This window comes from Cryptomeria japonica, chromosome 7 (assembly GCF_030272615.1).
Source record: "Cryptomeria japonica chromosome 7, Sugi_1.0, whole genome shotgun sequence".
Classification (NCBI taxonomy): domain Eukaryota; kingdom Viridiplantae; phylum Streptophyta; class Pinopsida; order Cupressales; family Cupressaceae; genus Cryptomeria; species Cryptomeria japonica.
In genome coordinates this window covers 775439258-775456650 of record NC_081411.1, presented here as the reverse complement: position 1 = coordinate 775456650, position 17393 = coordinate 775439258, and the positions used below count along the sequence as shown (strand labels likewise).

General features: G+C 37.5%; 1 protein-coding gene across 1 annotated transcript in view; it reads right to left on the bottom strand.

The window, feature by feature from the left end:
* The window catches only part of LOC131050053 (1-(5-phosphoribosyl)-5-[(5-phosphoribosylamino)methylideneamino] imidazole-4-carboxamide isomerase, chloroplastic), a 64747-nt gene extending 54394 nt beyond the window's left edge, over nt 1-10353 (bottom strand). The window contains exons 1-2 of the mRNA XM_057984193.2: nt 10033-10353; nt 9883-9953 (exon numbers count right to left, since the gene is read on the bottom strand). Of these exons, the coding sequence (XP_057840176.2) occupies nt 9883-9953; nt 10033-10168 (207 nt within the window). The 5' untranslated portion in view covers nt 10169-10353. The remainder of the gene's footprint in view (nt 1-9882; nt 9954-10032) is intronic.
* Nucleotides 10354-17393: the final 7040 nt, after the last annotated feature.

Sequence of the window (17393 nt, the reverse complement as noted above, 5' to 3'; positions counted from 1 at the left end):
CCGGAGGCTATCTTTTGTATGCATTTCATATTATTAGATTGGACTGTTTACTGCCAATCACCATAGCATATCATTCAGCCTGTTTTGGCATTGAACAAGCTAGCATTATTGACCATTCTGATCTAAGTCAAGCATACACATTTTGCTAGTGGCTTGCATTGCATTCATGCAGTCAGCCAAAGAAAAGTAGATAGGCTGGCTCTGCCACTTAGGTATCATTTGATGCAGTCCGCCAAAGAGGTGTTGATTAGGGTGGCTCTAACACCTATGTAATCTAGTCGGCGTGCCATCTTATTATCTTGTAATCGCATTCATTTAGAACGGCTGTATGGTTGTGTTGTGACCATTTCACACATCGCCCCATCGCGAATGGGGACCCCCTCTTTTTGCTTGTTTTTCGCTCATTTTCGCTTTCGTTTTTAGGGTTTTGTTAGTTAGTTGGTTGTCTGGATTTAGGGCCAAGCCTTAGGGTTTTAAATTTTGCCTTTTTCAGCCAAAATCCAGTCGTTTTTTGAGAGCTTTTGAGCTTCCTTTCCTAGAATGCAAATTTTGAATGCAATGAATTCGCCAAAATGGTCTAATTTTCGATTGGAATGTTCATGCAGAGCTTAAATTTGTCTAAGTGTTGGCCGTCAATGTGAATTTTTGTCCGATTGAATATTTTGACCAAATTTTGACTTTTTTTGAATTTTGATCCTGGGCATTGGAATTGATTTGTTTTTGCCTCGTGAAGTGTTAAAATGTGAAAAATCTTGTTATTTTGGCCTGTAGGAGCAAAATCGCTCCTGTCCCTCAGTGAAGGACGGGAGCTCAATTTCAAATATCTCATCATCCCTGCAGAGTCCGGACAAAGTTTACGTTTGAAGTGATGGAGAACGACAAGATCTTTCCATTGAATATAAATTCAAGATTTTCATGAGCACAGAAATGCCTCCAGGAGGAAAATCGCTCCTGTCCCTCAGTGAAGGACCGGAGCTACAATTCAAATTTCGCCTTGTCCTTGCAAGATTTTGAAAACTTAATGATTTGAGGACGTCCAAGGGAAGATGCTTTGCCAAATGAATATAATTTGAGATGCAAAAAACGAAGAAGAATGACCTATATTAACCAAATCGCTCCTGTCCCTCTCCAAGGGACCAGGGCGAGGTACCTTGTAGCTCTCGTCCCTCTCCCAGGGACCAGAGCGATTTCCTTCATTTTGCAAAATCCAGACAAGGGTCAAGGCAAGTTTACGTTCAAAAGCAAAGGAGAACATGAGATGAGCACATCGAATACAAATTGAAGATTTTTGGGACGTCCATACCAGTGTTAAATGCCTAGTTCGCTCCTGTCCCTCAGGAAGGGACCAGAGCGATTTTTGATATAATTGCTTTTCTTGCAAAGTTACAAATGATGTCGAGGCATGGACGAATAGAGTAAAGAAGGACGAGTCCGTTGAATATAAACTTGGAGCATGGCAAAGTGAGATGAAAGCCACAAAGGAAGGATCGCTCCTGTCCCTCTCCAAGGGACCAGGGCGATACAATAATGATAATACTCCCTACGCAAGTTCAAGGTCGTTCCTCCAAAGTTCAAGACCGATCCAAGTCAAGACGAAGGGTGGCGAAGACATTTTAGGGCATTTCCATCAAGCGCAAGGTTGCAAAGGTCATCACATGGAAGGAATGTGCACTCTAAGACCCAGATCGCTCCTGTCCCTCTCCAAGGGACCAGAGCGATATTCCCATAATGGCGTAAATTTCAAAGGACAAGCAAATATTAAGTTACCAAGAGGGTCGAAAGGACATCATTTCACGTAATGAAGATGATTGCAAGTTGGTACAAACAAGAACAAGCACATAATGATGAACTTCGCTCCTGTCCCTCAGGAAGGGACCAGAGCGATGTTAGATGTATTGATCATTTTGAGCAAGATTTACGTAAGGACAAGATTTTGCAAGGTCTTAGAGGGTCCACGGAAAGGTAGAAGGGTGATGCATGAAGATTTCAAACGTTAAATAATCACCAAAATGGACCTAGGGACCATATCGCTCCTGTCCCTCTCCAAGGGATCAGGGCGATTTGCTTTGGATTCCTTGTTTTGCTTCAAGATCAAGCTAAGTCAAGACGCCCTAAGATAACATCTGCTCCAAGACATCGTTTTGAAGATAATTTGCAAGGGTTTGAACGTCTAAACATCGCCAAATGGTGTAAAAGCCCCATATCGCTCTTGTCCTTTGGACAAGGACCAAGGCGATACTATCAAAACACTCACGTTCCTTCAAAGATCAAGGCGAAGCAAGGTTAGGAAGTGCGAAGGACGACGTTTGAAGGACATCGCAAAAGAGATCGAAGTTTAAAAGTCGCCAAGATCAAGGAGAAATAATGGATCGCTCCTGTCCCTCTCCAAGGGACAAGGGCGATGGTCCCTTTGATGCGTCCAAACACATAATGAAGACAAATGGAAATAAGCGCAAAGGAATGAGCATAGACGTTATTCGCCTTACAATGATATTTCGAAGGTCAAAGATACAAGATGAACATGAAGACATGGAGATCGCTCCTGTCCCTCTCCAAGGGACAAGGGCGATGTTAGACAAAACACATGATATTCTTTGAAAATCACGTTAAGACAAGAACGCACAAGGTTTTAAATGGCATTTGGAAGATGATACAAGGAAAGGATCGTACCAAAATGGAGAATTTCAAGCAAAAACCTTAGGATCGCTCCTGTCCCTCTCCAAGGGACCAGGGCGATAATGATCATGAGATGCACTTGCTCGCACAAGAAAAGCATTCAAATTCGAAAGACCACCATATGATCGATTTGGAACGTGGAAATGAAGGAGTTGAACGTTGAAAACGCAAGAATCAAGACCAAAATAATGGATCGCTCCTGTCCCTCTCCAAGGGACCAGAGCGATGAGGTACGTCCCTTTATTTTCATATTTTTGGCGCCAATTAAACAATTCAAATTTCCTCCAATGCTAAATCAATTTAAAAATTGAAAATCCATTTTTATTTGGCATTTAATATGGCGTTAAACATTTATTAATTATTTTGCCTTTATTAAAATCGAAATTTGCAAATTAAAAAACGCAAGGCAATAATAATTAATTATTTAATTAATAAAAAATCGATTGCAAGCGCTCATTTAAGGAGGTCGGCCTTGTCATTTCATTGCAAATCATTTAAAAAAAGGGTTTTATTTTTATCAAGTCGGCCTAAGGGGTGAAGGATGAATGCGCTATATAAGGGGAGTGGAATTATTATTTTCCACATTATTATTTTACCTTCCTTCATGCGAATTGAGAAGAAGTAAGGATAGTGCGAATATTATCCAAGGTGGCGTAGACATTCCCAAGGTGGTGCGAAGCGTGCTTGAAGTGTGGAGTGCGAATTGTATTGAAGACCAAAGGTGGCGCTAATATCATCTTGTGTGGAGTGCGAATTGCGTTGAAGACCAAAGTTGGTGCGAATTTGAAGACCACGCCTAGGGCGAATTTGCTAAAGACTTGGAGATTTATTTGTGCGAACTTGAAGATTCATTTAAGACCACGTCCAAGGCGATAATTGAAGATCACGTTCTCTCCAGAGGTGGCGAAGTCAATTTTGAGGAAATCATATTGAAGATTACTTTATACCTCAATTTTGCCTAGGCAAATTTTGTTTTTGCATTCTAGAGTTAGCTCTCTATCGAGGTATGGCGATGTAATTATTATTGTTTTATTCATTCATCGTCATATTTCAAATTTTGAAATTTTGAATTTTGAATCTCTTGGCTCAATCGTTGTTTTTTAGGAAATGATAACTCTAGAGACTTATCATGAGGTTTCCTAAAATTCATCTCTCTTATTTACGTTATTTATTGCAAAATCTATTTCTTATAATGAAATGTTGTGTAGGTATGGCGACCCCAAAGGCGGGAGCATCCACCAGTCGCTCGGCTCTCATGAAAGAAGATCAGAAGACCGAAGAAGTGGACACCAAGATCGTGTCCAAGTGGAGCAACGTTGGAGATACAAACTTGGGGAACTTTAGCACGAAGAAGTTCCGGGAGGTCCCTTACATCGGCAAGCCATCACCTGTCGCCCGGAGAATAATAGAGAGTGGCATCATTAAGGCGGCCGGCTTTCCTCCAGCTATTCAGTGCCACGAATTGATGCTCGAGTGTGCCCGTCACTACAATCCACAGTCCAGGACAATTGTGTCCAACGAGGGAAACACCTTGGCGTACCTTTCAGAGGAGGCTATAAGTGAAGCCTTCCATCTTCCAGAGCACAGGGACATGATATACAAGAGCATTGAAGGAGCCAGATCAGTGTACGATGATGATCCAGATGCTTGCCTAAGCATAATCAACAAGAACTGGTTACTCAAGAGTCGTCCCCGTCTGAGCAAAGTACCGAACACACCACACAAGATTGATTTCCAAGAGGAGTACAGAGATTTGATTACTATGCTCAACAGAGTTACAGGAGCACCTCATGCCTTCTATTTTGAGAAATGGATGTTTTACTTCATCCAGGTGATTGTTCAAGGAAAGGGTACAATACATTGGGCTAGGATAATTAGCCATTGCTTGGACGTACAGTTGAGAAGACTCAGGGCTACTAAGTCCTTCCACATGAGTTCATACGTCATCTATGCCTTAATCAGGAGCGTTGAGTACGCAGGACTACCTCACAGAGGAGTGATTGGGAGAGGACCCGGCGAGGTCAGAGTTTGTGAATCCTATACCTACTTGCATCATCCACCAGGGAAGAACTACAAGTTAATCAATGATACTTTCACGATGAACATCACAAGGACGTTGCAAGGAGGGATTCACAACAGATTATCTCAGGATGCCCAGGAATTCATCAAGAGGTACGGTGCTTGGTTCATTCAGTTTCCCAAGTTCACTTACATTAGAGTGTATGGATGTCCTTTACCTCCATACATGTTGCCGAGGTACCCGACAGACAGAATTGTGTTACTTGAAGTAACAAGGCAGTTGGCAGCATATGTGAAGGCATTCAGACACAGACATCAGAATGGAGTTCAGGTACCTATTATTTTGGGTAATTCAGTTGAGGTATGTCCCAATGTCTCAGCCATGGATGACGCAGAGAAGGAGTTAGCCTTGTATCCTTTTTCATCTTTTGCTTGGAGGAATAGTTTTGATCCCCATGGACATTTAGAGGAGACGGTCGGTAGAAGATTTAGACATGAGTACCAAATTGAAGATTTTATGATGAATCTCCTAGATGATCTCGAAGTGAAACGAAAGATACATTCTAGATTGCCTTTGGATTTCATCAGGAAATGTAAGATTTACAGAGTGGCCGACCAAGCTCAGGACAACGGCAGGCACATCCAATCTTCATATGATAGAGAAAGTAAAACAATTAGTTTGAATTGGAATGAGCCAGAGGCCGTGGATTTCGATGATTTGATGGCACCAGTCTTGTCTTGTACTCGCAGATGGGTAGACATTCAACATCAGAAGTTGAGAGAACAGGGCATAGCTATGTCTTTTACTTTGGAAGAAAAGCCAGCCGAGGGTGGAGCCAGTGTTAGTGAAGGCAATCCTAATCCTAGGAATTCAGGTGAAGGTAACCTTCGATGTGCCAGTGAGGGCAATCTCCATTCGAGAGGTTCGAAGAGAAAGGAAAGATCAGAAAAGAAAGAGCCTTCCAAGAAAAAGCAAGGTGCCAACAAAGATCAAGCACTAGGTACTTCTTCCAGACCAGAAGATAGAACAGTTCGAGTGGAAGAGTCCATGGAATCGATGGTACAAAATGATAGACAGGAGGAAGGACAGGTACAGCATGTTTCATCCGATGGATCTCTCCAAGACTATGATTTAGAAGAAGATAACGAAGTAACATCTCCTCCCAGACAAGAAGAAATAGTACATAAAGAGATTCAAGTTCAAGAGACAAGATCAAATATCCCAGATTGGTTGAAGGAAAGATTGACTAAGGTGATCGTAATTGAGGACGAGGACAGTGCAATTGATTTAGAGAGCCTTGTTGGGCGTTCACATATGACAACAGAGAAGAAGAAGGCTACAAAGATGTCCAAGATGATTCGAGATGAGACTGGATCTAGAAAACTGCAGATAGCTACACCGGCAGCAGACAAATATGAGGGTGAGATCCTAGCAGAAGACTATCATATACAGACTATTGAGTTAGGACCATCCACAGCAGAGCAGACTTTAGATGATGCCACCGACACATTTGAGGCATTGAAGGACAAGCTTAGAGAAGAAGTAGAAAAGAATAGAAAGCTTGAGAGAGAGGTCGGTGCATGGAGGACATATTTCAGTCACATCAATGAACCTTTGGGACGTCAGGATCCAGTTAGATCACCATTGCAGGCATTACCCCTTCAATCAATCAATGAAGCAGAAAGGTTCAGGAACCTGGTCCAGCGTACATGTGGTTGGATGGATAGATCTCACACGGTGGCCATTGAGTTTGTTACAAGGATGTCGAAGATCACCCATCAGGCTATCCAAGTTCTTGAGATTATTCACAGATTGATGGCAACAGTAGCTGCATTTGCCCATACCAAGGACGTTGTCATCCCTGTCTTGAAAGTTATAAGACACACATCCAGAAGAATTTTAGCACAAGAGAGGATCTTAGAAGGTGATTCTCACAGTTTGTTTCAGTGGTCAACCTTACTCCATATAAAGAGTGTTCTCTTTGAGGACATCAGTGTTAGATGTAGTCAAGTTGAGGAGGTGATCAATCCGATCCAGGACAGAGTATTTGAGGTACTTCGTACCATTCTTGGCAGAAGGATCGAGGTCGAGACAGATGTGGATTTACAAGAATTTGAGGATAGAATCACGATCATCTTTCGCAAGGACGCAGATGTTACAGATGAGCAGTATGATCAGATGTATGCCACCATGCTCCTGATTGATAGAACAAAGGAACTTGAACCTACTTGGGACACAACTCTTCTAGATGCATTTGATCAGGTTATCCACTTAGAAGAGAGTATCAAGAATCTTCCCGAGATTCCAAGCACAGAAATCGAAGGAATTGTGACTAAATTCATTGCATATGCTAAGAAAGAGAATTGGAAAGGGAATAAGATTCTAGATGAAAGGTTGTTACAGATGACATGACATCTTATTTCTCATTGGTTGATACCTCCTAGATTTTTGTGCCGAATTTAATATTTGGCTATGTATTTAATGTTGTTCAGTAAAAAGGAGGTCATTTGTAACAAACCCTAATTAGGGTTTAGGTGTCATGATCTTGTCCATTGATTTATTTTCAATCTGGACCTTTCATTGTAACTGGGGATGCTATTTATACCCCCATTTTTCATTTCATTTAGTAATAGAATAGTTAATAGTCGAATAGTCAGATAAGAGTGAAATAGAGAGATTAGAGTTGTAAGCAATTTTATTTTGTAGCAAGATTGAGTCTTGAAGAGAGAAATTCAAGCAATTGTTGTATATGATGACTTGGAAATCAATAAAATATTGAAGTTATGGTGTTTTGTTGCAAATTTCTTAAGTTATCTTCATGGTTGTTGGATGTACTTGAATCACGCTCAATCGAAGTAGTTTGTTAATTTGAAAGACTAAGTGTGAGATTTGATATTTGGTAGGATTCGCAATCCAAACCACTAGCTTCTTGCTGATTGTAGGAACGCCTTGCGTGGTCGACTGGAAAACACTTTGAGTCCTTAACCTTCAAGCATTTTCGCATCTAGGATATGTACCTTCGTAGTAGTGTCCTTGGTCTTTGATGCATTGAACTCCATTATTACCTTAGAAGATCGCACTAATTTCAGTTGAGTTGTTATCTTATGGCAAAATTGAAATTGGTTGAGTCTTGCCAAATCTCATTCATGTTAAGTCGTTCATAGGATTAGACTAGATTAGACTTACTTAAACCCTGTCCTTTTTCCATTTTTTGAAAGTTCCTTTTAGATTAGTAAAATCTTCGAGCCATTGAATCCGTAAGACGCCTTGAAGGAAACAGCAAATCACATCATACCACTAAAAAAGCTTGTCCACACGTGGAGACCCCACTAAAAGAACCTTGGAGTCCATCTAACTGATCCTTTTTGCAGATCTTCAGCAGTTAGAGACTATTTTCTCAAGAGAGGATAAGATGCCTGTCGGTATTTTATTCTGTGTATGATTGTGTATGAAATACACGTCAACAGGTTGGAAGCACCATATGCTCTCACCTTGTCCACTTGGGATCTAGTTGATTAGAAAGTGTTGAAGATATTGCATGTGCATGTTTATAATGCCAAAAAAAAAGGTGGGTTGTTACGAAGTGGATCTCTAAGACCGCTTTTGCTTAACACACACTACCCATCCAACACACACTGTTATCCTTGAACATCATCGTACTTCATGCTGACGAAGGGTGTAAAGAAAACAACTTTGTTGTCTAATTCTTTTGTTTCCTTTTATTGTTTATCTATTTTACTCACCTGCCTCTATTCTTTCTCTTTGCTGCTTATGTATTTACATTCTAAGTTATTCATGTGCACTCTGCGAGGGACATATCATATGCTGTCTTCTATTATGATGTTGTCTTGAGGAATGCAGGTAGAATGGTCTGTAGCAGTGATTGATGTGAACTTTGTGGTTACTCAATCAAGATTATTCACTAATTCATCCAAGCCAAATTATCAAAGTACATTACATTCAAGAAACTCACTGGAAGCCAATACTATCTGTATGCTTTGTAGTCAGTAGAGGCATTTTGTTTAGCTACAATGCAATTTGATTTGCTGACATAAGTTTGGTCATATACATATTGGTGCATTGGTAAAAATTGAGATGTATCGCGAAGATGGCAACAAAAGATGCATAAATGAAGTTCCTAAGCTCGTATGTAAATCAAATATCCACTGACGAGCTTTCACGAACACCCACTTGCATAGGGCAAACTCTCTAGTCAGGTATATAAAGGTGAGACTATTAGGGCTTTTACTATTTAAAGTAGGTGACTCCTACCGCAATCAGGTGTAAATCTTGGATTGCATAATCTCACAACTAGCGCATAACCCCTGCCAGAGAATATTTTAGCAACAGATCTCAATTTGATTTGCTGACGTAAGTTTGGCCACATAAATATTGGGGCATTGTTAACAACTGAGATGTATCGCCAAGATGGCAACAAGAGAAGCATAAATGAAGTTTCTAATCTCATATGTAGATCAATTTCTACTAATGGGCTTTCATGAACATCCACTTGCGCAGGGCAAACTATCTAGTCAGGTATATAAAGGTGAGACAATTAGGTCTTTTACTGTTTAATGCAGGTGATTCCTCCCACAAATCAGGCGAAAACCTTGGATTGCATGTTCTCACGACTAGCGCATAAGCCCTGCTAGAGAATTTGTTAGCAACAGATATTTGGCATGGCAAGTTAAGGCCTTTCCAATTCAAAAAGCAAGCACCTAAAGGCCCTCTGTCTTGGATCTACCATTAGAACCTAACGCCTCACCAGCACAAAATATAATTGGAAAAAAGACGCTACTATACGATGCTGACAATTTGCATAAAATATATCCTCAACCTTGAAGCCTAATCGTCTTTTTTCAATGGTGAAAAATAGCCAGCAGTTGAGCAGGCAGCCCATATGTTATTTCTATTTTTTAGATAACTGCAAATGTGCGTGATTGATAAGCCCTTCCCTCTCCAGATATGTCTTCACTACGAAATCATCTAAACGTTAAGTCCCAAAACTAAGAAAAGAGTTCTGAGAAACTTCGCAATGCATTTTGCCCCGTTCCCAACGAGGGACAACATTTTACCGTTGCAAATGCAGCTCTTTTTCGTTTGCAGGTTCAACGAAAACCTTGACCAATCCATGCAAATCCCTGACTGTAAATATAGTTTGAGAAGTTATGAGATTGAAAGCTAACCTTGTGTATGTCAATGCAAGGTTTGAAACGAACAGCGCGCTTGACAGTCATTGCCTCAACCGATGATGTTTCTGCACAATTAAAGCACTCTCAATACAGCGAAAAAAAGCAAAAAAGTTTCAAAGGGTAAAATTAACATAAAATACATACCGGCAGATTTAATGCGAACCTCACAAGAGGCAAAGCTCTTCTTCTTTCTATTTGAAATTATGAGTGGATCAGCACGTGAATTTCCAATATTACAGGCGTGCAACCCATTTGCCTTTGCTACCTGAATCGATCCCATCGAAAGCCGATTTGAACTAAATAGTGGCAATGCCTACATTAAGCCATCATTTCATGTTGTCAACGGAGAAAGCCCATAGCATGGCTTCTCTAATCTTTTAAGCTTTTTCGAGCTAATCGTTTGTCCAGAGGCGGCTGAGCCAGAGGTCCGATTCTGTTTTAGATGTATCCGTTAACGTAAAAAAAGTGAGAAAGAGTGGTCGATATTTAAAGAATTCAATTGTTTCAACGAGGAGCACATTGTTATATGTTCAGTATTTAATTTTTATTATAAACTAGCATTTGCATCAAGTGACACTTATGGTTAGTACTTGTTTTTTAGTCCCTGCCTTAAGCAGGGAACTAATGTTTTCACTTCCAGCATTAACATGTTTTGGTAATTGTGCAAATTGAAAAATTTAATCTTATATCAAAGTTTTATTTTTGTTCTTATTAAACTATTTTAAAAATTATTGATTTTTTTATCAATCATTGGCTGTTTCCTTTTTTGCTGGGGTTTATTTATTTTATTTTTGAAAATATTTGCTATTATTATTAGACAAGGTATATTGCAACCCAGCTGTCAAATTGAAATTTAAAAATATTTGTTTATCCGTGCAGGTACATGACAGGTACAAGATTCATTATTTTTACATTGAAGAGTACAACGACACACTCAGCTGACAGCTTAGGTGGCCGGGCCCACTTTATCTCAGGTTTCCGTTCCTTGTCCTTTCAACGATTCCATTTCTGTAACGTTTTTTTCCTCCGTTTTCATTTGCCGTTTGCCCCTCCTGGTCCCGTAGCAGTTTGCTTCTCGATTCAAGAGTCCTTCTCTTGATGCAAAGTGTCTATTAGGCTTGTTTTTTTAGTCCCACATTCAGTGCCGGTTCATAAGGAAATTAAATGTCCTACATATATACCTTGACCAATGAAATAATATAACACGGATATAAAGACTTCGGTGATGAGGAAAGTAAATAACATTGAACTCTAATATATAGTGTTGGCGGTTTCATGAAATTTTAAAAGAATAGTGTTGAAATAATATAAATTTTTTAATATCAATAATTAAGGATATTTTTTTTTTTTAATATTTATTTATTATTTTTTGGTTTTTATATATAATTATAATGTCTATTTTTTTTATACATTAGTTATAACATGTCAATTTGTGACTTATTGTTATTTTAAAATAGAGCATCTTTTTATGTCATTATTGTAAATTTTGACATATATATAAATATTAAAAATTTCAACATTAAATTCATAATTAAATGTTACTTAAAAAAATAGATGTTTATTATTTAGTATCTAAATATAAGTTTAAAATATTTTTAAAAATATTTTGTCTTAGTAGCATTATATTGCATGGTGTACAATGTAAAATGATTCACAATTATAATCTAATGATTTACCAACAAATCTCCTTTCTAAGCTTTCCAATTTTTTTTATTAAAATTTTAGTATATGTTTAATGATAGAGGCACATTCCATATTTATTTGGAATAAATATTAATATTCACTTAATAATGTAATGGTTTAATAAAGGAATCATCATTATTACTTAATAATTTAATTTAATAGAATTTAAATTATAAACACCTAAGATCGACATATCAATTTTCTCCATTTCCCCTAATCTCTCATTAAATTCCCTCCAATTTAATTTACTGTCCCATTAATTAAATAATATTTTATTATTTAATTACTATCCCTTCATCTATCATTTAATTAAATAATCTCTCATTATTTAATCAATATTCACTCCTCTACATTTATTAAATCTCATTTAATTAATATTTCATATCCTTCTCACCTAAATTAAATAAATGCCTCAATTTATTTAATTTGGGATTAAAATGCATATGAATATTAATTAATTAATTTATTTAAATCGTTAGAACTCTCCCAAACATGTCAAGTGGCACCTCGAGAGGTTTCCACTCCCCTTGCCACTCCATGTCCCATTTCCTCCCTCGTAATCTCCTACCCTCTAATTGGTCCAACCTCCTAATCTCTTGGATGCATGTCCATTTCCTCATCCCAAGGAATCAAATTCAATCTCAACCCTTGATTCCTCCATGTAGTCCATGTCATCCATTTTCAACTTCCTAATGGCCTTTATATCCTTCATGATATTCCTTGTGGAAATTTGAATACTTACAACCTTATTAGTCTCGCCTATCTATAGGTGGAGACTAATGTTTCCATCTCCCTCGTTTGTCCAAGTAAATTTGCTTCGAAAACCGTGTCAAATTGTTATACTATAGTTTACATTATTTTATTTATTAACATGTTTTTCTTTCTCTTTTTACATTTTTCTGATTGGCTAGTGAACTTTTTCCTGGGCTTTTTATTGTTTTCCTTAAAATAAAAATAGATAGCCAATGAAATGTGAATAGAAAAAAATTTAGATAATTTTCTAATGTTTGATTAAGTCACATGGCTAACAAATAACGAGGCCCACACAATTACATTATAAAATGTAATTTTTTAATCTTTAACCAAATATAGCACCAAAAGGAAAGGCAAAGTGCTAATAAATATCTTCAAAAACCCTATGGAGAGGATTGAAGCTATTTTCCGAGCTCTTTTGGTTATATATATTTTTTAAATTATTATGTTTTAAAAAATTCCTATAAAATCTTAATTTAAAATTAATTTATAAAATAAAATAATATGATATAAACATGTTACATTTTTTTAAAAAAACTTCATATAATAATATTTTATAGTTAAATGTCATATATTTAATTTTTATATAAAATTATTATTCAATTATATTTGTTTATTTTTTAAATATATAACATAATTTATACTTATTATTATATCAAATATTTTAAGATATTATATTAAATACTATTTCTTATATATTATCTCTCCCCCTTCTATCTCCTCTCTCCCTATCACAAACATAACATGTGCATATTGGCAATGAATCTGTGTTACTCTCTACACTCTATATTGTCATATACATCTATCTTTCCTTCTCCCTCTTCCTCTATATTTTTCTATCGCTTCTGCTTTATATCTCTCTCTCTATCTTTATCTCTCCCTCTACCTCTCTCTATATCTATATCTATTTGTCTCCCTCTATCTTCTTTCCTCCCCCTCTATCTCTAGACATGTGTCCCTTCATTCATTTATGTCTCTCCCTCTCTGTCCCTCTCACTATTTTTAGGCCTCTATATATGTATCTCAATGTCTATTTATCTCTATCTCTCCACACTTCTTCTCTAAAACTCCCCTTTATCTCAATCTTGTTATCTTGTCCTCTCTCTTCACCCCTACATCTCTCCCTCATTCTATTTGTATCTATATATCACTCCCTATCTCTATATTTATCTTTCTATCTCTCCCTAGATCTCTACCTCTACCTCTACATATTTATCTCTTTCATCTCTATCTATCCCCATCTCATCTCTTTATCTCCCTCTCCTTCTCTCCTTCTCTCCATATCCCTTTCCTCCATCTCTATCTTTATCTATACCCTTTTTATCTCTATCTCCTTATCCCCCCTCTCTCTCACTCTTCCCCACTCTATCTCTCCCTATTATGAACATAACATGAGCCTAAATATCTTCTCAATTCATAGGTTTTATTTCACTCCTAATTAGATCTTCGTAAGTGGATGTATAATTGATTTCAAGATATCATCTCTTCACTAAGACCTTTGTTCCAATAACAACATCACTTGCTAAATGGCCTAGCAATTGACCTTATTTAATACACAAGAGTATGCAACTAATAGACAAAAAAATTCCCTAATTGACCTTCCACACCTCTTTGGCATATCTATTGCACACCAAGGAGCAATTGCTAGTTTAAGGCTGATGTTAGATTGCTCCATCAATTGTCTTCTTTCACTTTCACTACCGAAATATTGGTATGTTTGTATCAACATCAAAACAAAAATGGTGACAAACAAAAAGACAGTTGTCCTAAGGTACTAGACAAGCCAAAAACCACATAACATCAATCACTAAACTCCTTATGAAATCTAAACAACAAACAATAACTTATCAGTTTTTAGCAAATAGGCAGGGACTCTAGCTGTATCACAGCTCTTGTTTAATATTGTAATAAAAAAAAAATTGTTTAGAGTAGGTTGGATAATAATTTGAAATAATATATTATTACAATAATATAATAGAGAGTGTCCATAATAATATAATTATAAAATTATAATAATATCTATAACTAATTCAAATCTTAATAATAACTTTAATTCTAATCTTAACATAATTTGTACAGTAGTCCACATTTTTTTATCTAATTCTAACTCTAAATCTAACATTAAATACAACCCTAATCCGTTTTTTTTTTTTTAAATTAACCCTAATTCTAAATCTAACTCTAAGCCTAAATCTAATCTTAATTTAGAAATAATTTGTATCTTATTTTAACCCTAATCTTAACCCTTATTCTAACACTAACCCTTATTAAGAAACCTAATTTTAATTCTAATCATTATAATTAAAGTTATATTATAATTAAAAATTATAAATTAAGTTATAATCATTTATTTAAATTATAACCATAAATTTAATAATAATAATCTTAATTTAATGGCTCGCAAGAAGCGAAATCCTCCAGGAAAGCAAAATACAACGCAGAACCCTCTCTCAAGTTTTCCTGCCTGTAGGTGAAACCAGATTCAGAATTCTGGGTCATCATCCTCCCCCTGCTATAGGCACAAAACCTGCTACTTGTTTGTCCCACTCTGCTTTGGTTAACCATGGGAGGGACCAGTGGCCTCAGAACCAGTATCTAGAAAATATAAACAATGGGCACAATTCTAATGAATGGCGAGATGTTTTAAGCAGGAGATCCCGTAGGTTACTACGGGCTCGAACCAATGTGGCCCATGGCAGGATCTCTGGTAGTTTCATCCACGAGAATCTTGTAGAGAAGGTTTGGATTGCCCCCATATCCTCATTCCAATTTGCTTCCCCTAGGTGAGAGACGAAACCCTATCCTCGGTGCCTCCTCACCCCATCATCGTTTGCCTCAAACACGATCAAGGAATGGAACTTTAAAACACAATCAAGGAATGGAACTTTAATTCGGAAGCGACCGAACGAATCTAAAACAGCAAACCCTAGATTGTAGGACGATTCTCTACATGTCTCTGAAGATAAATTTGCCAAGGGTTTGAGGGATCACTGCATAAAGTATGATTTGTTTGCTAAATGGTGCAGGAAAGGACAATCTATGGAATCCATTGCCCACTGGTTGGAAGAGGCTTATGCGGGCCAGGTAAGTATTACTATCCTTCCTAATGACTTTCTTTATATTGATTATAGAAGGCAATCATTAAAAATGGAGCTATTAACCGGTGAATTTGTATTTTATCATAGCTTTAATTTTAATTTCATAGATTGGCAGCCGAATTTTTGCCCTAGCACACATAAGTTTCATAAAATCTCGAAATAGGTTAGATTTAAATACATTCCGATAGAACTCATGCATGCCCAAATTCTGTTTAATATCGGTGACTGCCTTGGGGGTTTGGTGGGCCTTGAAAGGAATTGGTGTCATTCCTTGGATCTTAAAATGCTTATCAATCTGGACTCCTAAATATCTCAGCTTAAACCAATAGTCTTTACAACTACTAATTACAAATATCATTTAGAACCTGAACTTTACGATGTCCGAGTGTTGGACCTCATAGCCTTTAAGTTATCACCCTCTTCTCTTGTACGAAAGGAAAATACAACTCCCAAACCCCCGCTCACATAGCACTTGAACTTAGCTAATTCAAACACTGTGTTGAAGGGCTCTGAGGGTGCTGAGTGCCCGTCCAGGGTGACTGAGAATGCCTTCGTTCCAAACCCTCCCTCTGAGATTGAAGAAGTAGAATTTGTGTCATATAGGACACTTCCCTTATCCCCTCCCCTTGCTTCCCCACTAACACTTGAGAAGCTTTCATATAACAATGGGACTATAATTTATGATGGCAATTTTTTCGCTGTCGAGATTTATATCGCCCGGTTTGGCAAACCTTTCGCATGATAATATGTATCCACCTTCATCTCATAAGGATGAAAATAATCATAGGTTGTGTGGAATCGAGGATGAGAATTTGAATGGTCTCAGTAAAAGGTTAAAGACCATGAAGATGGATAGTGGGACTCAAGAGCCTTCCCCTGAGAACCCCACGATGGTTGTAGGGAAGATCAATACTACTGAAAAGGAGGCTTGTGTTGATCAGTCCGTAAATGATCATCCTGAGTTGCTGATGGGCAAAAATAAGATGTCACCATCGGACAGGAATGAGGAGAAGAGGGAGGCTTCAATCAACCAATCCTGTAATGATGTCATTAATGATCTTATGGATATATTTATAGAGGGAATTGTTGATGAAGATGAATTAACACTCCAGAAACAAGCCCTAATTGCAAAGATTATGGAATTAGAAGATGAGGTAGGGGAGGTAAGCAAATATGTTGAGCTGGTGGAAGGGTTGGGCAACGAAGATGTTGAGGTCAGGGAGTTCAAGGTGGAAGTTCTGGGGATTGATGAGAATGAGTTTGGCATGGAAACCCTAGATTGTGCAAAACAGATTAAAAGAAGAGGCAGGAAATCTTTATCAGAACTAAGAAATCTAGATGGGTCTGTAGAAGGTAAGGTAAAATTAACTTCTATGTTTGATGCAGGGAAAGGGAAGTACCTTCCCAAGGAGCCATGAAACTCCTTTCATGGAATGTTAGGGGCATGAATGCCCCTAACAAGTAGTGGAAACCAAACTTAATTCAGTTGATATGGAGATCTTTAAGAAAAAATTAGGTATTAGGGAGATGGTTGGACACCCAGCTATTGGAGCCTCAGGGGGCTTGGTTGTAATTTGGGATCCTAGAGTGGTCTCCTTTGAGGTGGTTAATAGTCAGGCACATTGGATGAGTGGTTGGGTAAAAAGTATAAAAAACAACCTCAGTTTCCTTCTTGTAAATGTTTATGGCCCAGCACAAAATAAGGATAAAAGAAGGATTTGGAGCGAACTTGAGCTATTTCTAAAAGCAATCCCTAACCATATTTGTATCATTAGGGGAGACTTTAATGTCATCTTGAACCCAAAAGAGAAATGGGGAGGGATTAGAACAAGTTCACAATCAAAGAAAGATTTTTGTGAATGGGTACATAGAACAAACCTCGTGGATATTAAGACAGTGAAGGAGACTTATACTTGGAACAATAAAAGGTTAGGCTTTAGCTTCATAGCAGAAAAAATGGATAGGTTTTTT